General features: G+C 31.6%; 7 protein-coding genes and 1 non-coding gene across 8 annotated transcripts; 5 read left to right on the top strand and 3 right to left on the bottom strand.

Annotated features, from left to right (window-relative positions):
- Positions 1-120: 120 nt before the first annotated feature.
- MCM6 (MCM DNA helicase complex subunit MCM6) lies at positions 121-3,177 on the top strand (the record flags this gene model as incomplete). Its single annotated transcript, XM_046077115.1, has 1 exon — positions 121-3,177. The coding sequence occupies one exon, from the start codon at positions 121-123 to the stop codon at positions 3,175-3,177; it is 3,057 nt and encodes a 1,018-aa protein (XP_045934834.1).
- Positions 3,178-3,773: 596 nt separating this feature from the next.
- SCDLUD_002360 (uncharacterized protein) lies at positions 3,774-4,172 on the bottom strand (the record flags this gene model as incomplete). The annotated part of the gene is made up of 1 exon (XM_046076956.1): positions 3,774-4,172. One exon carries the CDS (start codon positions 4,170-4,172, stop codon positions 3,774-3,776), a length of 399 nt encoding a protein of 132 aa, XP_045934833.1.
- A 646-nt stretch (positions 4,173-4,818) lies between these two features.
- On the top strand, positions 4,819-7,545 carry GPH1 (glycogen phosphorylase; the record flags this gene model as incomplete). Its single annotated transcript, XM_046077114.1, has 1 exon — positions 4,819-7,545. The coding sequence occupies one exon, from the start codon at positions 4,819-4,821 to the stop codon at positions 7,543-7,545; it is 2,727 nt and encodes a 908-aa protein (XP_045934832.1).
- Positions 7,546-9,072: 1,527 nt separating this feature from the next.
- On the top strand, positions 9,073-9,143 carry SCDLUD_002358. The gene has a single exon. It is a non-coding gene; the product is annotated as a tRNA-Gly (tRNA).
- Positions 9,144-9,314: 171 nt separating this feature from the next.
- Positions 9,315-10,829, bottom strand: ARO8 (bifunctional 2-aminoadipate transaminase/aromatic-amino-acid:2-oxoglutarate transaminase; the record flags this gene model as incomplete). Its single annotated transcript, XM_046077113.1, has 1 exon — positions 9,315-10,829. The coding sequence occupies one exon, from the start codon at positions 10,827-10,829 to the stop codon at positions 9,315-9,317; it is 1,515 nt and encodes a 504-aa protein (XP_045934831.1).
- A 769-nt stretch (positions 10,830-11,598) lies between these two features.
- On the top strand, positions 11,599-14,211 carry KEX1 (serine-type carboxypeptidase; the record flags this gene model as incomplete). The annotated part of the gene is made up of 2 exons (XM_046077112.1): positions 11,599-13,480; positions 13,628-14,211. 2 exons carry the CDS (start codon positions 11,599-11,601, stop codon positions 14,209-14,211), a joined length of 2,466 nt encoding a protein of 821 aa, XP_045934830.1.
- Positions 14,212-14,569: 358 nt separating this feature from the next.
- CHO1 (CDP-diacylglycerol-serine O-phosphatidyltransferase) lies at positions 14,570-15,445 on the bottom strand (the record flags this gene model as incomplete). The annotated part of the gene is made up of 1 exon (XM_046077111.1): positions 14,570-15,445. The coding sequence occupies one exon, from the start codon at positions 15,443-15,445 to the stop codon at positions 14,570-14,572; it is 876 nt and encodes a 291-aa protein (XP_045934829.1).
- A 1,361-nt stretch (positions 15,446-16,806) lies between these two features.
- Positions 16,807-20,766, top strand: NNF2 (Nnf2p; the record flags this gene model as incomplete). The annotated part of the gene is made up of 1 exon (XM_046077110.1): positions 16,807-20,766. The coding sequence occupies one exon, from the start codon at positions 16,807-16,809 to the stop codon at positions 20,764-20,766; it is 3,960 nt and encodes a 1,319-aa protein (XP_045934828.1).
- Between the last annotated feature and the right edge of the window lie 537 nt (positions 20,767-21,303).

The following is a 21,303-nucleotide window of genomic DNA, read 5'->3' as shown; positions in this document are numbered from 1 at the left end:
TTTTTTCTTTTTTTTAAAGAGAATAATAATAAACAAACAGCTCTTATATTTTCAATCATATAAGTAAAGTTCAGTAACTTTCCATAAAAACAGGAGAGAAAAAGAACCAGTTAACTTAGCATGTCGGGGAATAACAATAATAATAATGATAACCCAGTCTCTTCACCACCACCTTCTCTACTTCATGATAACAATACAAATTATCAAGAAAATTCAATTTTATCAAGTGAACCATCACATTTCCCATCTTCTTCTCAGAATATAGGAATAAACACTGCACTTGGATCTGGTGATAATGGTACACCATTGTCTTCACAGGGACTTAATTATTCAAATAATAACCAACAATATTATGATTTTAGAAGCACTAATAGCGATGGTATTTCTTCCACGAACAATAACAATGGAAGTGGAAGCAGTGGAAATAATAACAACATTAATAACAGGGGTGGCACGAATAGTGGTGAAGACGAAGAAAGCTATCCACTAGAAGGTACACGTCGTAGAACCACCGATGCAATCAGAAAAGTTGTTGATGTTACAGCAGAAAAGGTTGGTGAGTCATTTGAAAATTTTTTAAGTAATTTTAATATTGATGGCGATAAGCCTTACCTGGATCAGATTAGATTTATGAAGGCTTATAATTCAAGTACTATTCATATTGATTACACACATTTGATGACTATTGAAAATGGTGCTTTGGCTTTAGCTATCTTGGAGCAATATTATAGATTTCTGCCCTTTTTACTGAGAAGTTTAAAAAGAGTTGTCAGGAGGATAGCACCTGATTTTCTAACTCTTAACAACAATAATGTGAGCAACAATATCCACGGTACAGATGAAAATGACAGTGCCTTGGTAAGAGGGTCTAATTCTTCGACGAATGGTTCTTCTGACCTAGCTGAAGGCAATGGAGAGCGTGTTTTCCAGATCAGTTTTCTTAACTTACCGGCTACCTATAGAATCAGAGACATACGTGCCGATAAAATAGGTTCTTTAATGAGTATTGTTGGTACGGTTACAAGAACGAGTGAAGTTAGGCCTGAATTGTATAAAGCCAGCTTTACGTGTGAATTTTGCCATGCAATTATTGATAATGTGGAACAAAATTTCAAATACACTGAACCCTCATTTTGCCAAAACCCGACTTGTGAAAATCAAAGTTTTTGGAAATTAAATGTTAACAGAAGCAACTTTATCGATTGGCAAAAAGTTAGGATTCAAGAAAATGCTAATGAAATCCCAAGTGGCAGTATGCCACGTTCCATTGATGTTATCTTAAGGGGAGATTGTGTAGAAAGGGCAAAACCAGGCGATAAATGTAAATTTACCGGTACTGAGATAGTTGTACCTGATGTGAGCCAGTTAAATTTGCCGGGAGTGAAACCACTGGGATCTAGATCCCGTGATGGTATGAGTACCAGTAGCGAGGGTTTAAATAGTGGTGTTGGTGGGTTAAAGATTCTTGGTGTGAGAGATTTAACTTATAAATTGACTTTTTTAGCGTCTCATGTTTTATCTCTAGGTATGGCCAACACCTCAGCAAATGGCGAGGATAATGGAGGCGATGAAGATTTACAACAATTTTTAAATGCTATCAATTACGGCGACGCTGTTGGCGGTGATAGTAATAGTGAAACTAAGGAGCAAGAGTTGTATCTAAGCAGTTTATCTCCAGAGGAGATCAATGAATTGAAGGAGATGGTGAAAAATGAAAACATTTATTATGATTTAGTTAAATCTATTGCGCCGGCTGTTTTTGGACATGAACCGGTGAAGAAGGGGATTTTATTACAATTATTAAGCGGTGTACATAAAACTACTGTTGAAGGAATTAAATTAAGAGGCGATATCAATATTTGTATTGTTGGTGACCCATCGACTTCAAAATCGCAGTTTTTAAAATACGTTGTTGGGTTTGCACCTCGTGCCGTTTATACCAGTGGTAAAGCTTCTTCTGCTGCAGGGTTGACTGCGGCAGTTGTTAGAGATGAAGAAGCCGGTGATTTTACGATTGAAGCAGGCGCATTGATGTTAGCAGATAATGGGATTTGTTGCATTGACGAGTTTGATAAGATGGATATTAGCGACCAGGTTGCTATTCACGAGGCCATGGAACAACAAACCATATCAATAGCTAAAGCTGGTATCCATGCCACTTTAAATGCAAGGACTTCTATTTTGGCGGCAGCCAATCCTGTGGGGGGTCGCTACAATAGAAAGTTAAGTTTGCGAGGCAATTTAAACATGACTGCACCCATTATGTCTAGGTTTGATCTATTTTTTGTAATCTTAGACGACTGCAATGAAAAAATCGACACCGAATTAGCTTCACACATTGTGGACTTGCATATGAAGAGGGATGCTGCAATTAATTCACCCTACTCTGCAAGCCAAGTTTCAAGATATATCAAATATGCCCACACTTTTAAACCTATTTTAAATAAAGAGGCGAGAGATTTTCTGGTTAAAAAGTATAAAGATTTGAGGCAGGATGATTCGTCAAACTTTGGTGGTAGAAGTAGTTACAGAATAACCGTTAGACAGCTGGAGAGTATGATTAGATTGAGTGAAGCCATTGCAAGAGCCAATTGTGTTGAAGAGATTACGCCTGAATTTGTTTCTGAAGCCTACGATTTATTAAGCCAAAGTATTATTCGTGTAGATATGGAAGATGTTGAAGTAGATGAGGATGATAATAGCAGTGATACTGATGATGATGATAACGACAGCAATAATAATAACAAAAAGAGTACGCCAAGTGGCGACGATGGGAGGGGCAGCAGCAGGCAACCAACAACAATTACGTACGATAAGTACGTTGAAATGATGAATTTGATTGTGCGTAAGATTGCACACCAGAACAGTGTGAACGGACCTGAACTAACAGCAAACCAGATTATTGATTGGTATTTAAGTGTCAAAGAAGATCAAATAAACAGTGAGCGTGAATATTGGGAAGAACGTAAATTGGCCTTTAAAGTTTTGAAGAGATTGGTAAAAGACAGAATTTTGATGGCTATAAGAGGTACCAAAGACAATTTGGATGATGACTTTGGTAGCGGTGATGCAACAAATGAGGATAGCAATACGGGAAGCAAAAAAGATAAAGTTGATGAAACAAAAATAGTTTACGTAATTCATCCTAATTGTGCTATTTTGGAAGAGATTAGCTAGAAGTCATAATAAAAATAGGGGAAGAAAAGACTTGTTATAAAATTAATACAAGTTGGTATTTGTTTACAAAACTGTTAAAGATTTCTTTTGTAGGAAGGGGTTCTATTCCGTTTTTCGTTTATTATATCAGTTGTTTACTTCTTTAACACCGAGAATTGCCAAAAAAAAAATTAATTATACATATCTTTTATGAGCTGCATATACGTTCGTACTTGTTTTTGTTTAATTTACACGTTAACCTTATAAAGGGAAGTGAGCGATTTTATTTTATTTTTTTGTTGAGCTGAGCTTGGTTTTATTTATTTTGTTTTTCCTTGTTGATTTTATTTTTATTTTCATTTTTATTTTTATCTTTATTTGATTTTTATTTTTATTTTTATCTTTATTTGATTTTTTTTTTTTCCGATTTCTTTAATTTCAAGAACAAAGACAATGTTTCACGTGCAAATTTAAACAAGAAAGGGAAAATAAAATAAAAAAAAGGAATTATGAACATATCTTTTAAGATTTTTTGAGAGAAAAAGTTGTTGATAATAGTGATGTCGAGTATGGGACCACCACACTGAGACAAACACTGAGACCAACGGGAAATTTGCCTATTGAAGTAATTTTGGAAAAGTGTTGATGCAATGAGGAGGGAAATAAATTAAATAAAAGAACCAAAAAGGGGGTGATTGAAGAAGAAGAAGAAGAAGAAGAGGAAAAAGAAAAAGAGAACGAAAAAGAAAAAGAAAAAGAAGTAAGAAACGTGGATAGATAAACAGATAGTTGGACAATGTAATAAAGAATAGCCGATGATGGGTTTTAAGTATAGCAAATGTAATGAGATAAGAACAAGTCAGCAGATGTGGAATAACATTATAATAATAATAATAATAATAATAATAATAAAGGGAGTGGGGGAAAATATTATAAATAATTAAAAAATTTAATAAACAAACAAAAAGGTTATAACATTGTCTTTTCACGTAGATGCCATCCACCACCCCATACATTTTTTTGTTTTTATTACCATATTTTAGGCAAAGAAATTAAATTAAATTATATTGCATTATATTTAAAATTTACCCCTTTTAAAAAAATAATGATTAAAATAAAGTACAAATTGAGTTGAGCAGCAGCAGTATTTTAGGGGGGATGACGCGAAGGGGCAGGCCAGCGAAGGGGCAGGCCAGCAAAGGTGCGAAAACGCGGAGAATGTTTTCTTTTTTTGGTTTGGTTTTGTTTATTATTATTATTATTATTATTATAACCATTCCAATACAAGCTCAAAAGTATAATTGATTAATTAATCCTAGCATAAATAAACTCACCAAAACAAAATATTGTTGAACAAATTTATATATAAACAACTTTTTTCACCATCATTCCCAATGTCTTGAGATTCGATCTTTTTGTTTCATTGTATGTTTTTCTTATTCTTTTTTCTCTTCTTAGTTTCAACTATAATTGTTACCAATTTACCTTTTAATTACACTTTTCTAGTTCATAAGATAGAGAAAAAACCAAAAAAAAACAAAAAAAAAAATAAAGCAGAAAACTTTAAAACAGGTCCCGTATCAACTGCCCTCTTTTTTTCTTTTATACATTTCACATTTGTTTATATACACCAATATATACATCTAGCTACTCGTTTTCATTATGTCTCGTCGTGACTCTTTTTCAACGCTTTCACCAACTTCTACAAATGATTTGATTTCTGAAGAACCAAATCGTAATCCACATAAATTGATCAAAAGATTTACTGGGTTTTTACCACAAGAAATTGTGGCCATTGACAATGCTATTCCTTTACAAGCTAGGAATATCTGGAACAAAAACAAGGTTGAAAAGTTTACCACTGTTGATGCGTTCGAAAAAAGATTTATCGACCATGTGGAAACTACATTAGCCAGATCCATCTACAATTGTGATGATTTAGCCGCCTACCAAGCTACATCCAACTCTGTTCGTGACAATTTGACTTTAGATTTGAACAAGACTCAACAAAGACAAACTGCCAGAGACCCAAAGAGATGTTATTATTTGTCCTTAGAATTTTTAATGGGGAGAGCATTGGATAATGCTTTGATTAACTTAAATTTAAATGATGACAAGGGTGAACCTTCTTCTACAGATGGTAGAAAGTTAGTCGAAAAGGGTGTCCACGACTTGGGTTTTAAGTTGGAAGATGTGTTGGAACAAGAACCTGATGCTGCTTTAGGTAATGGTGGTTTGGGTAGATTGGCTGCTTGCTTCGTTGATAGTATGGCTACAGGTGATTATCCATGCTGGGGTTACGGTTTGCGTTATCAGTACGGTATTTTTGCTCAAAAGATTATCAATGGGTATCAAGTGGAAACCCCAGACTATTGGTTGAATTATTCCAACCCATGGGAAATTGAGAGAAGTGAAATCCAAGTCCCTGTCAGTTTCTATGGTTATGTCAGCAGAAGCGACAGCGATAGCAAGGAAGACGATAGGACTTTAAGACCTAGTGAATGGATTGCCGGCGAAAGAGTTATTGCTGTTGCTTATGATATGCCAATTCCTGGTTTCAAATCCAACACTGTCAATAACTTAAGATTGTGGGGTAGCAAGCCTACTACTGAGTTTGATTTTGCAAAATTCAATAGGGGTGACTATCAAAACAGTTTGGTTGAACAACAAAGAGCTGAGAGTATTACTGCTGTCTTGTATCCTAATGATAACTTCGAACAAGGTAAGGAATTGCGTTTGAAACAACAATATTTCTGGTGTTCTGCCTCTTTACATGATATTATCCGTAGATTCAAGAAGAGTAGGAGACCTTGGTGTGAATTCCCTGACCAAGTTGCTATTCAACTAAATGATACTCATCCTACTTTATCCGTCGTTGAATTGCAAAGAATCTTGGTTGATTTGGAACATTTGCCTTGGGGTGAGGCTTGGGACATTGTTACAAAGACTTTTAGTTACACTAACCATACTGTGATGCAAGAAGCTTTGGAAAAATGGCCTGTTTCTCTTTTTGGTCGTTTGTTGCCACGTCATTTGGAAATCATCTATGATATTAATTGGTTTTTCTTGCAAAGTGTTGAAAAGAAGTTCCCACACGACATGGATTTGGTTTCTAGAGTTTCTATTATTGAAGAAGGTAAAGATCGTCAAATTAGAATGGCTTACTTAGCTATTATTGGTTCCCACAAGGTTAACGGTGTTGCCGAGTTGCATTCTGAATTGATTAAAACCACTATTTTCAAGGATTTTGCCAAGATATATGGTAATGATAAATTTATCAACGTTACTAATGGTATCACACCTAGAAGATGGTTGAGACAAGCCAATCCAGAATTGTCTTCCTTGATTAGTGAAACTTTGAAGGATAAGGGCGATGAGTACTTGTTGGATATGTCCAGATTGACTAAATTGTCCAAGTATGCTGAGGATAAGAAGTTTTTGAAGAAATGGGATGATGTTAAACAAAAGAAGAAATTACAATTGATTGATTTGGTTGAGAAATTAACTGGCCATAAGTTGGTCAGCGATAGAAGTAAGATTCATGATGTTTTATTTGATATTCAAGTGAAGAGAATACATGAATATAAGCGTCAACAAATGAATATTTTCGGTTGTATTTGGAGATACTTGCAAATTAAAAAGATGTTAGGTGAAGGTAAGACTATCGAAGAAGTCAAAGAAATCTATCCAGCAAAAATTTCCTTCTTTGGTGGTAAGAGTGCTCCAGGTTATTACATGGCTAAGTTGATTATTAAGTTGATCAATACAGTTGCCGATGTCATCAACAATGACAAGAGTTTGGATGATATTTTCAAGGTTGTTTTCATCCCTGATTACAATGTTTCAAAAGCCGAAATTATTATTCCTGCTAGTGATTTGAGTGAACATATTTCTACAGCTGGTACTGAAGCCAGTGGTACTTCCAACATGAAGTTTGTTATGAACGGTGGGTTGTTGATTGGTACTGTTGATGGTGCCAACGTAGAAATTACCAGAGAAATTGGCGAAGATAATATCTTTTTGTTTGGTAATTTGAGTGAAAATGTCGAAGAATTGAGATTCAACCACAGATTTAGAAAGACTTCTTTGCCAGAAAGTTTGAATGAGGTTTTGAAAAGCTGTGTTGGCGATGCTGTCTTTGGTAATAATGATGAGTTCAGACCTTTGGTCGATAGCATTAAATACCAAGGTGACTACTATTTGGTCAGTGACGATTTTGAATCTTATTTGGGTGCCCAGAAGTTGGTTGATGAAATTTACCATAATAATAGAAATGTGTGGTTGAAGAAGAGTATCTTGAGTGTTGCTAATGTCGGGTTTTTCAGTAGTGACCGTTGTATCCAAGAATACGCGGAAACTATTTGGAATATTGAACCTGTCAAGGTTTGATATTTTTGGTAATGTTGACGTGTTAATTCTTTATTGCTTATTCTATTTATTCTACTTATATGTTACATATATGGAAGATTTTGGCAAGTTATCCAATTTACTGTGTGAATGGGCTTTGCTTACTGTTTTCTAAGTTTTTGTTATTTTCCCCACTTATTTTTGTTTCCCCCATTTTCCCATCCCTCGTAAATATCATTAATCAGGTTTTTGCTTGGAATATTTTTTCTTTTTAGTAATATATATATATATATAATATAATATATTCATGTTAAAATAGTTTTAATTTTTGATTTAAAAAAAAAAGTTACAATTGCTACTATTACTACTAGTGATAATAATAATAGCATTAACTGTCTTTTTTTTCTTTCTTTCTTTCTTTCTTTCTTTCTTCTCTCTTCCAATTATGGTCTTTAGTGATTCATAAGCTCATAAAAAGATAGTAATAACCTACATGTGTTCTGCCGATGATTGTTATATGCTGAATATTTTATTTATCATAAATGTAAAGTAAAGATCATTTGTAACAGCTACTAATTTATTTACTCACTACTTTATTATTCTGCTTAAGTATTTACATCATTAACATTTTTATTGTTGATTCAAAAAACTTGTTACTATCATGTTAGTGTCACACTTCGTGGTTATAACAGGCTTATAAGGATTATAATATTGCGTTACCCCTTGTATTTTGATAGGTAAATCATTTTGATTGTCTATTTCTATATATTTCTAGTCATTAATACTAAACGATAAGATATTTGAGTTCAAATAACTTTGTCAAATATATATATATATATAAAAGACAGGCAACGGAGAGTAGTAAATTATCTTTCATTAGATTACAAAGCTTGTTCTAACATATATAGTCTTTGGCATATATTAAATCGCTCATCGTAAACGTAATTCAGGACTATTCGCAATAACTACGGATTCGGATTTGGCAACTATTTTCTTGTTCTATTTAGGATTTTATATAAGGTAAATATAAAACAATCATTAAGAACATCTTTCAAGATATTCCTCCTGTCTATACTTTTCTTAATAGTTTTAGCTCTTATCCTTATTTATACTACTCTCGTTGTTGTGTTGTATTTATTAGTCATAATTGTAATATATGTTTCCTGAGCACTTATTATTAGTTATGTCACTATGTTATAGTTGTGAATCATAGATGCCAAATGTGTTTGTGATTATATTAGATTACAACGTCGCATATTATGAAGTAGAATGGTTGAGTATCACAATCTGTACATGTACAAAAAAACGCAAAAATAACAACAAACCAAGAAGTTCCTATTTAAGGTAGAGAATATTTCAGAATGAGACACTTCAAATAATTAATCTGTAATATAATGTCAACCGCAAAACAAATTTAGATAACTAATTATGAATTTGATTGGAAATATATAAACTACAGTTTATTAATTAAAAGTGTGTAAAAGATCAAGCAACAAAGTGTTTTAGCCAGTTTACCAACTCTTTATCACCATATAGATCACATATGTCACGATAACGACATCAAGTAAGGCACTGGTGGTTTAGTGGTAAAATCCAACGTTGCCATCGTTGGGCCCCGGGTTCGATTCCCGGCTAGTGCATTTTTTTTTCAAACCCAAGTTGTTTGGTTTCAATTTTTGTTATTAATACCTAATCCATTTTTATATGCTTTTAGAGAAAGACAGAGAGAAAAATATGATAAAATTTTAATAGAAGAAAAAAAAAAAAAAAAAAAAAAGAAAAAAAAATATAGATATTAAAATTACTTTGAATTATAAACCAAATTCTTCTCTTAGAGCAACACCCAATCTTTTGATACCTTCTTTCATTTTGTCCAAGGGAACGGCAGCATAAGTACCTCTAAAAAAGATTTCATTTGGTTTTAATACAACTTTACTTTCTTTTGGTTGAGGTGGAACAGTTTCGCCCGTGGTTTCAAACCAGCCACCAGGAACAACCAAAACACCCTTTTGGATAACTTTTTCGTAGAAAGCCTTTTCAACCTTCTTAGGATCTTTGTTGAATTCAGTGTTAAATTTAGGATGTTGAGAAGCATCAATGTTGATAACAAAAAACATACCGGCAACAGGTGGATTAACAACAACCAAAGGTTCGTTGGTAGTTTTGTCTCTAATGTCAACAGGTAAATGTTGTCTCAAAGCATCAATAGCAGTATCTCTTTTAACAGTGTACTCATGACGCAAACCGATTAACCAGTCCAAATAGCCATCTTGCCCCCAACTATTTAAAGTTTTGGAAACCAAAGTTTGTGTGAAACCAGCTGGAGCTTGGATAGTCATTTCATGCAAATATAAGAAAGTAGTTAAGAGTTTCTTTGAACCAACAATCCAACCCAATCTGGTACCTGGTGCTAAGACCTTGGAAAAAGAATCTAATCTAAGAACACGACCTTCATCGTCTAAAGAAACGAAGGATTTGGCCAAACCATTGACAAATTCTTCATGAGTTGGTTTCTTCTCGACAGAGCTTCTGGTTTCTGGAGATTCGTATTTCCCCATTTGTAAGAAATAGTATGGTTCATCTTCAACAATAATAAAATCATGCTTTTTAGCCAATTGATAAATTTCAAATTTTCTCTCGTCACTTAAAGAAGAACCTGTTGGGTTTTGACCTGTTGGGATCGTGTACAATAACTTTGGTTTAGGAGCTTTTTCATTCCAATTATCCAAGATAAATTCCAATTTAGATGGAATAATACCAAATTCATCCATTGGAATTGGGAAGACATTGACCCCTTGAGATAAAGCAGCACTTAAGGAACTAGAGAAGGAGTGGGCCTCAGCTAAAATATTATCACCACGGTTACAAAAGACTCTTAAACAGGATTCCCAACCACCAGTATTACCAATAGTGGCTAAAACGTCCCAGTCAGAATACTTGTCCATTTTATGAATAACTTCAGTATGTTTTCTTAAAAATTTTAACAACTCCGGTTGACCTTGGGAAAATCCATATTGTAGACATCTTTCAAGTGGAATATCGCCTTCTTCCCTGATTTCAGCTTTGGCCTTTGGAATAATATATTCGATAGCTTCTTCATCAGCGTTTTTGATTGGAGCACCAATACCATTTGGGAAAGGTGGTTTTGGAGAAATGGCACTAATTTCTTTCCATGGGAAATAATTACTCAATGGTAAACCACCACCCAAAAAGATAATATTTGGATCATTAAACAAATGAATACATGTTTTTAATGGACTTGGCTTACGACTTTTGGCTTCATCAGAGAATAAATAGGAGAAATCTTTAGATTCTGGTAGGGTCATTTTTTCTTGTTTTTTTTATTTCTATTTTTTTTTTGTTTGTTTGTTTATTTATTTATTTTATTTTGATGACAGCTGGACCTTTTAAAATATTTGGGTACAAGCTTCTTCTGTAGACGTTATTGAAGTTTACGTTGTAATTGGTTAAGGAGTAAAGTTTATATGATGACTTTTTTTAAATAAAACCAATTACAGAGAAAAAAAAAAAAAAAAAATAAAAAATAAAAAATAAAAAAGATACAAATTTAAAAACTGGAAATCTCTCTTCATATTTTTTTTTATTTTGAGTCATAAAAAACGGAAATGAAAACGAAAAATGAGAAAATTCCGTTGGATGTTATAAACAAAACAAACTACACCCACACATCACCCGCGGATATATTTTTTTATTTTTTTTTGGTTGTTTATCCGCTTTGTAAAGCTGAGAAAAAACCAAGCTCGGTTTAACAAGGTTAAATTAATTACATAGTTAAAAATAAACATTATAAAACTACCATTTCAATATTTTATGTCGTGTAAAATGATTAAGTGATTTATTTTGAAGGAAAATAAAAATAATAAAATCAATTTACTTTTTATCGTTGTAGTCTTTTAAAGTATTTTTACTTCTATAAAAGGCTTTTTCTATTTATAAAGCTTTTTCTATTTTATTTTATTTTATTTTATTTCATTTTAAAAATGTCTGTCATGGTAATATATACAAAGATACTCATAAATTTAGAAATACATCCATCGGTTACAATCTTTTTAGTGCCCTTAATAAATAGCGACAATGGTAAAGTCCAAACATGTATCATTTTCTGCCATAAATTTGCTTAACTTTTTATCGCTTTTTGTCATAACAATTGTTAGCCCAATTACTTATGCTTTAGAGCTAAATAAGGATGATTTTTTAGTTAATCCAGAATCATTACCAGGTTACATCGAAGTGGAGAGATATATAGCTGATTTGAAGACAAATGATGGAAATCATTATAGCAATATCTTAGAATTTTATGATTTACCAAAGGAAATGTACGCTGGTAGATTAACAATAGAACAAGACGAAACAATAACGGAAGATGAGAGAAAGTTGTTTTTCTGGAAGTTTACTAGACCTGATTCATTTAAAAAGCTTTCTGATACTCCAAACATCAATGACAATAATAAATTAATGTTTTGGTTGAATGGTGGCCCAGGGTGTTCTTCCATGGATGGTGTTTTTATGGAAACTGGTCCATTCAGATTAAATGACAAGAATGAACTAATTATAAATCCAGGTTCTTGGCACACCAAGTATGATATGGTTTATTTAGATCAGCCGTTGGGCACTGGGTTTTCACATAAGTCTGAAAGTTCCAGCTTGGAAAATGTTCAATTTTATGATGGTGATTTGGCTCAAGATGTTTCGAAGCACTTTATTCAATTTTTAAATAATTATTTCAAGCTTTTCCCTGAAGATTTATCAAAAGAGATTTATTTAAGTGGCGAAAGCTATGCTGGTCAATATATTCCATTTTTTGCGAATGAAATTTTAAATTACAATTTAAATAATGACGACGACGCCCAAAAGATTAATTTAAAAAAGCTCTACATTGGAAATGGATGGGTTGATCCAGACCGCCAATCGTTGAGCTATCTACCATTTGCTCTTAAAAGTGGTTTAATTACTGAGACCAATGAGCATTTCCGTTCAATACTAGACAAGCATGAGAAATGTCAGAATTTAATTAACACTTATGAAAATGTAGACGAGGAGAAGTTTTCTTATGACCAATGCGAAAGTATATTAAGCTATCTACTTCAGTATACAAGGGATACTGGTACTAAACAATGTTATAATATGTATGATATCAGGTTACGTGATAGTTATCCAAGTTGCGGTATGAACTGGCCACCATTATTACCTAATATAATTGACTTTTTTAATAAACCAGGCGTTTTAGAAGCTCTAAATATTGTTTATCCTACCACTAGTGATTCATTTAGAGATGAATTAAAGTGGCATGAATGTGATGATATGGTTTTATGGTACTTAACCAATCCTTACAGTAAACCAAGCATACATTTATTACCTGATATTTTAGAAAATGATATTGATATTGTTTTTTTTAATGGCGATAGAGATTTAATTTGTAATAATGAGGGGGTTTTGAGCATGATCAATAATTTGGGCTGGAAAGGTTCTACTGGATTTGTTCAGGAAGAAGGTGATAATATTATTTGGAAACATAATGGCGAAGAAGCTGGTTACGTTAAGAGTGAAAGAGGAGTAACTTTTATTAGCATTAAAGATGCTTCACATATGGCAGCTTATGATAAACCGTTAGAGGTAAGAGGTATTTTGGACATAGCAGATATTTTTGATGCCGCCCCTGAACTAAAAGAATTGGAAGAAATCAATACCAATGATATTAATATTGTTATACCTGAAGGTCAAGATAGTGATAATGAAAAGGAACAAGCAGAAGAACAAAATACACAAGATGATGAAGAAAATGATAATGCCAATAGTGAAGAGGAATTTGAAGAAGTAAATGAGGAGGAAGAAGAAGAAGAAGAAGATCAAGAAGATGAAGGTGCTATAGAAGGGGATAACGAAGATGATGAGGATGAATATGATGAAGATGAAAGTGATGAGGATGAAGGTGATGTAGAAGAGGATGAAGATGAAAGTGATGTAGAAGAGGATGAGGATGAAAGTGATGTAGAAGAGGATGAAGATGAAAGTGATGTAGAAGAGGATGAGGATGAAAGTGATGTAGAAGAGGATGAAGATGAAAGTGATGTAGAAGAGGATGAGGATGAAAGTGATGTAGAAGACAATGAAGAAGAAGATGATGATGAAGAAGAAGAAGAAGATGATGATGAAGAAGAAGAAGAAGATGATGAAGAAGAAGAAGAAGATGAAGATGATAAAGAAGGAAAAGGTGAAGAAAATAAAGATAACAATAAGGAGAATACGGAAAAATCTAAAAAGGAACATACAAAATTTAAACGTGTGGTTATCTATTTTTCTTTATCATCTATTTTATTAACCATTGTTTATTACGTGCTTAGACAATTCTATTTCAGACCCAAATTACGTGCTATTTTAATCAATCCAACGGATGAATTAGACAATATTAATAGTGGCAGCAAAAGGAGGAATGCTAATAATAAATCAGTATCATGGGCTGAAGATTTAGAAGAACAATATTTTGATTTAGAAAATGGTGATAGTATAGACGATTCCACTATTGTAAAAGATAACTATAATGACGAACCTTCCAGTATTGGAAAAAGTACCAAAGATATTCAAGATAATTATAACTCAAAGAAACAAATAAAAAAGAAAAAGAAAGGAGGTGCTTACACTAGTATTCCCAATGATACAGAAACTTCGTTTGAATTGGATGATATGTAAAAAGGTTGAAAAGTTTTTATTAAATGTACGCATATATCTGATTTTATAAAACTTTATTTTTTTTTGTTTTTATATTATTATTTACTTATTTTTGTTTGTTCGTTTGTTTTTTTTATTATATACAGATATTTCAAAAAAAAAAAAAAAAAATTAATTTAATTTGTATATATGTATATATATTACTGGCCATGACATTATTTTTATTATTCAAATTCTCCTGTCAAAGTAAAGACATTTTTACCCTCTTTTTTTTTTTTTTCTTTTTTATTTTCTTTCTATTAAAACACATATAGAGGCTTTATCTCAATAGGCAATATAAATAGCAATAAACAATAGAAGAAAAAAAAAACAAAACAAACTATGGCTTGGGGAGTTTTAAACTTTTAGAGATCATTAGGCAACCATGAATAAAAAAAACTAAAACAAAAGGATGGAATTCGTACCATTGATTAGAATATAATATACCCAAGGGCAAATTATTTAAAATAAAGCCCTTCTTAACTAGATATTCCATAACAGCGACCCAGAATAAAGTAGTTGGAATAGGGAAACCTTCAAAATACCTAGACTTACCACTAAAATCGTGTGGGATCTGGCTAACAGTGACATTGAACCTGGCCAATCTAGTTAAACCACATAAGACGAAAAAAGATAAACATAATACATCAACAGTGGATTGGAAGCCAATGGCAAATGCAATAGAAGCGGGAGCAACACCAAAAGAAATCAAATCAGCCAAGGAATCCAACTCTTGACCCATTAAACTACTTCTATTTCTTAGTCTGGCTACTCTACCGTCAAAGAAATCAAAAAAAACACCCAACAGTATGAATAGATGAGCACGATGCACATAATGTGGTCTGTTGGTTAAGGTGAAACGTAAGCAACTAATTATAGAATAAAAACCACAAAAACCGTTCATCATTGTGATATAGTCAGCTAGATGCAAGTTTCTAATCATACTAAAATGATGATCATCACTAGTAAATTTAAGCATATCTGTTTCATTTGGAGGATCTAAAGGTGAGGTATCTAAACTAAAAATACTACTTGCCCTTCTGCTACTTGTACGAGAGCCAATTTCATTATTTTTTATCATGTTATCTTCATCGTCAGTCATTATAGCATGATAATCTTCGTCAAACATTTTCTGTTTCTGGAGTTCTTTTTTCAATTTCTTTAAATTATCCCTGTTTAAAGTATGATTACTGTTACTACTACTGGCAGTACTCATGACGAAATTATTAATAACTAATTTTCTTTTTTTTTTTTTTTTTTCTGTTATTCTTTATTTTCTGGAATAAATTCTATTGCTTAAAAGGCAAAGTTGTGATAAAGGAAGGTAAATGGATGTGGTTTTAGAAAAGGGCTAAAGCTTATTAAACAAGGTTGAATGATTGTAGATAAGGTCAATCTTTTTTCTTTCAATTATAAACAGATATTTTTTTATTAATTAAAAGTGAATGTTAGCAACTCTCAAATGATAACAACGAAAACTAATAAATTGAAAGCAAGTTAAAAATTTTCAAAGGGAATTAGCAACGCGGTGGTGGTAGTGGGAGAGGAGGGAAAGGGTCAAAAGTATAAAATAAAAAAATAAAAATAAAAATAAAACAAATGCAAAGCGCATGTGAAAAAAAAAGGAAAATAAAAAAGATTTATTTTAAAATATTTTTGGTCGTACAGAGTGACATACAAGAAAGCAAATGACAAGCTTTTTTTTTTTTTTTTCTTTTTTTATCCCTTGCGCAAAACTGGCCAAAAAAAAAAAAAAAAGAAAAAAAAAAATTAAAGAAAGGCGCAGAAAATGCCTAGAACAAATCCAAGCGATACACGGACAATAGCCATAAGTGGAAAAATAATAAAAAAAAAAAAAATACTCCGTTTGGAACTGTCCGTCCGCGCGCGCTTAAAACATTACAAAAAGAAAATAAAATAAAAGAAAATAAAACCTAAAGCTTCTACAAATGTTTCAACATTTTTCCATTTTTTATTCATTTCAATTGTGATATTTAAATTCTATTTGTTTAATTTTTAATTTTTTCTTTTTTTTTTTTTTTTACTTTTATTTATTTTGTTATCATTTCTTATTTACTATTTCTCTGTTTCTTTTTATCTTTGCAAAATTACAAACTAACAACAACAAACAAATCTTGGCTTTCATATATAAAAGAAGTGATCCAAAAATATAGCCAACCACAACAGAGATACAAAAAACTATTCACTTCTTTTAGAACACAATACACCTAACGAGGGAACTAGGTCATTTATTTTAACTTTTCCCTTTATTAATTCCTTTTTTTTTTCTTTTTTTTCTTTTTTTTTTTCTTTTTTTTTTTCTTTCTTTTCCTTTTCTTCACTTCTATTTATTTCTTTTCATTTATCCCTATTGTTTCCTTTGCATTTCATACTCCATCATAATTATATTGCATTTTCCATATAAATATAAAAATAATAAGAGTCATTCCTATTAGTCAATATTATTATTAAGGTACTTTAAAAAATTGTTTCCATAATAAAACATATTTTTTTTTTTCTAAAAAAAAAAAAAAAAAAAAAAAAAAAAAAAAAAAAAAAGACAGAAGAAAACTTTCAATGAAAAAAGCCAAGTCAAAGTCTTTTGTAATTCAGGAAGGAAGAAATACACCATTCATCCCCAATAATGACACTACCACCACTGCTGCTGATGTTGTTAATCATAATATGGGGACTTCCAATGATTATCAACTCAATAGCTCTACTTCTATAAAAAAACCATCAGATTTACTTTTAGGTGTAGCCCAAGAAGTATATATCAGGGATGCTTTTGCTTTATTAATTGTTTTTTTAAGTTTTAACCAAATTGCCTCATTAGTGCTACTAATTTCCTTTATTGTTGCCACTAGATCTAGAAGATTTTTAGCCGATTGTCTGGTATTTTTATTTGTACCTAAGGAAACTACTAGAACTACTAGCATAGACTGTATCAACAATAATGCAAATACTAATGTCACTAGCTATAAAAATAAATTTAAAGCTGTATATTTTAAATCATGGCTTTTGATATTGGAGTCCACTCTAGCGTTACTACTTCGAAGGTACGAAAATTTAGTTGTTCCATTGGAAAATTTAGCTCTATCAATTGTAGCATCTTCTTTAATTAATCAGCCTCGAGACTGCCTGAGCGTAGCGACCTCATGTTCAATTTTATATGGCGTATCGTTTAATTTACTCAAAAAATTACGTTCCACATTTGGTTTTTGGCAACAACAGCACGACCAACCTCTGTTAGAAAGTATTCTATCTTCTGCAACTTTTAATACCAATGGTAATTCTAATATCAACAATATCAATATCCTTACTAAGAACGACAACATTTATAGTAGTAATCAGAACAATAATCACAATAATAACAACAACAACAATAATAAAAACAACGCTTTTAATTTACGTTTATTATTCTCAAGTTTTAAGATTAAAATAATGAATGGCCCATTTTGTAAAACCAATACCCTCAATGCTACCACTTCATTATGCTGGAAAACATTTTTTTCTGGTATTTGTTCCCATTTTTCTACTTTATTGCCCATTTTAATATATTTTGCATCATTCCATATAGTTTTTTATCAATTCTATACTAGTTTGGAGGTTGAATCTAGATACCAGCACGATGCCACTCACAAAGTTAAAAAGAAAGGTATGTGTGATACAACGGCAGATGAAGGGTTACCGAACAATAATAGTACTGTTGCTAGTGGCAACCTCATGAATAGAAAAGTATCTGAAACAATACAGAATAACAGCAATATCGGTTGTAATTCCAGTGATAAATCATTTGGTCCAAATAATACCGAAAATGCATCAACGCAACACATTACTACAACCTCTAGTCCATCTACGACCACCAAAAACACAAACTTTATTTCTTCAACTACCCCTGCTAATGCTAAAGTGTTTTCTCAGTTAAGTCCTACAACTTCAAATATTAACCTAGTTTCGTTAAATAGTGTAAATACTGATGAGGGGAACATTTCCATTGTGGCAAATACAAATAACTATAATACATGCAACTCTTTGGCGACATCACAAGCTAATTTGAATAACGGTTTTGATAATAATTTTACTGCCAGCAATAGTAATATTGGTCCCATTCATAACAATAATGTCAACAATAGTATCAATGGAAATAATATTTCTTTTTCCAGTATAAACAGCACTGTATTTGCTGTTCATAATTTAAGTAACATTATGGCCACTGGTGGTACCACCACCACTAATAATAATAATAACAACAACAATGACCATATTAATACTTTTAGTGGAAAAAGGGACAGCAAGGACTATAATGACAAGAATAGCACCGAGTTTGCAAATACCGGGACTAACAATAATAATAATATTTTGACAAATAATTCAACTGATCCACATGAACAATCGTTACATCCTTTTAACTCGAATAATGTTATTGAAATTGCTTCATTTACCAATATTGTTGAGAAATCCTTTGTACAATCATTGAAAATCAGAACACCCGTTGAATACAATTCGCAAACAATTGTATCTGAACCAACTATGAATTGTGGGAATAGCCGTTTTTCAGAGACATTACAATTGCCACCAGTATCTCAAGGTTCATCTTCTTTATCACCAACTTCCACATTTGCTAAAACTGCCAGCGGTGCTAGTGGGAATCCACTGTCAAATGTTTCGCCTTTTATTACGGCTGCATCTTCATCCACAAGTAATAACAACAATAGTGATAATAATAACAATAATTTTGTTGGTGTAATACCTTTTGTCCCTATGTCTCATAACAACTCTTCTTCTTCTATTACATCTGTGACCTCTCGTGGCAACTTTCCAGAGCAACAACCACAAACACAACAATTACCACAATATACAAATAATTATTATCAAATTTATTTAAACATGGATTTTTTATCTAAATCTCAACCAACTGATTTGAAGGAACTTATGGGAATTCAGAATATGAAGACTTTTATTTATTCAATGTTTAAATATAATATTAATAATAGTATCCCACCGTTATGGTGTTCGTTTGTCACTTGCAAAATTGTAAATTTGGAAGGAAAAAGAATTTTAAAAGACAAGACTAATAAAAGTGTTTTCAATAAGAATGAGCAGGATGAGGTTATTAATGATTGTAAATCTTTAATTTTAAGCTCATGTTGTGATGATGACTATAACAAGTTTAACTGGGATACTGACGAAGAAAATTTAAAAGAAATACCCATTGATGTCATTGTTAATCATGTAGATGAAACATGGATTGAATTTTTACTAATTACTAATAATAATAATAACAATAATAATAATAATAACAGCGATAGTAGTAGTAGTAGTAGTAGTAGTAGTAGTAATAGCAGTGCTAATGAAAATGACATTCCTAAAAAGGAGTTAAAACAAAAGACTAATGTTGGTATCAATAGTTTTAATACGATGGATGACCAAGAATTAGTTGTTTTGGTTAATGGTGTCATTTGGTTTAGAGTAACTAGTAGTATTCCCAAGGATTATAATGGCGAATCAGTTACCATTAGTGGATTGGTTCCATCCAGTTCATATGATATTCAATTTGTTATTAGAAAACATTCTACAGGCAAGGATTACTTGATTAGCGATTCTATTATTAAAACAAGTGTTTTGCTAGAGGATGAGATCGATGCCACGTCTACTTCTTTAAACGGCAACTCTAGAACCAGTTCAAACGGTGGTGGTAAAGCCAAGAAGAATAACAAAAACAATGGCCATGGTAGTAACAGTAGTGGCAACAATAACAACGGACAACTTAAGACTCGTGAGTTGAACGAATTAGATTTTGTAACTGATTTCAGTTTCCCATCTTTTTATCACAGGAAATTTTTATCTCCATTATTAACTTTGAAACATTCGGTGTTAACTACAAATACAAATTTAAGGGGAGAAAAGTTGAAGTTGAAAAAGTTAAAAAAAGATTTAGGCAAGAAACTTAATTCTATGAAACAGGAACATGAGTTTTATACCAAGAAATTAAAACATAACGATGACCATGAAAAAGATGATAACAAAAGAAATAATTCCAAGTTAGACAATTTGAATAAAACTATTAAAGCCTCGACTCAAACCATTCTAGAATTACAGGACGGATTGGACAAGAAAACAGAGAATTTAACTGTTTTGCAAAAAAAATTTGCTTTGAAGCAAAAACAAGTTGATGAAGTTAAATTGAAGAACAAAACATTGGTGGAAAAATTTGGAATGGAATTGTTTGATTTAAGAAAGATTTTGAATAAAAAGAAAACAGTTTTAAATCAATTACAAAGCAAAGAAGCCAAATTGCAAAAGATTAATTCTAAATTATTAAATAATTTAGAAATATTTTCTGAGGTTAATCAAGCTTTATATTCTAAAGTTCATGAATTAAATGTTTTATTTTTGGATAATACTTATAATCAACATGTTTATCAAGTGAATGAGTTAGAATTGAAGATTAAGGGGTTGGAACAAGATCTTGTTAGAATGGAGAATGAAAATGCCAATATGACTGAACTAACCAGGAGAATGATTCAAGTGTAAATAGTGTTATGTATTGTTGTATTATGATGTGAACGTTTTAATATTATGATTATTTAATTTTTATAAAAGTTTTTCCTTTTTTTTTTTTTTTTTTTTTTTTAGTTTTTTATGAGAAGGTTTAAAAATATGTATGGTAGCCGTAGACATAAATATTTTTATTTTCAGCAGATTTTCTTGCTAAAAAAGAAAAAAGAAAAAAAAAAAAATTTTTTTCACATTTTTTTTGTTTGATTTTAAAAAGTTCTGCAGAAAAAGACAAGAAAAAGAAAGTTTAAAAAAGAGGAATAAGCTAAGATTTTTTTCTTTCTAGTTGATAAATTTGGTTCTTTTATTCTGTGTAAAGTTTATTTTATGAGAAAATAACCAAATGTTTTCTGCCTAGAAATATTTGTAAATTAGACAAATAACACGCTAACTTTTTGTTTTTATTTAATAATTTCTTTTCTTCTCTTTTCTTTTTTTTCTTTTCTTTTTCTTTTCTTTTTTTTCTCTCAACGGTAAACAGTCACTTTTAACATTTTTATTATCCAATTTTAT

Source organism: Saccharomycodes ludwigii, chromosome III, assembly GCF_020623625.1.
Source record: "Saccharomycodes ludwigii strain NBRC 1722 chromosome III, whole genome shotgun sequence".
Lineage (NCBI taxonomy): Eukaryota > Fungi > Ascomycota > Saccharomycetes > Saccharomycodales > Saccharomycodaceae > Saccharomycodes > Saccharomycodes ludwigii.
The sequence above is the reverse complement of the archived record's forward strand: the minus strand, read 5'-3'. Positions and strand labels throughout refer to the sequence as shown.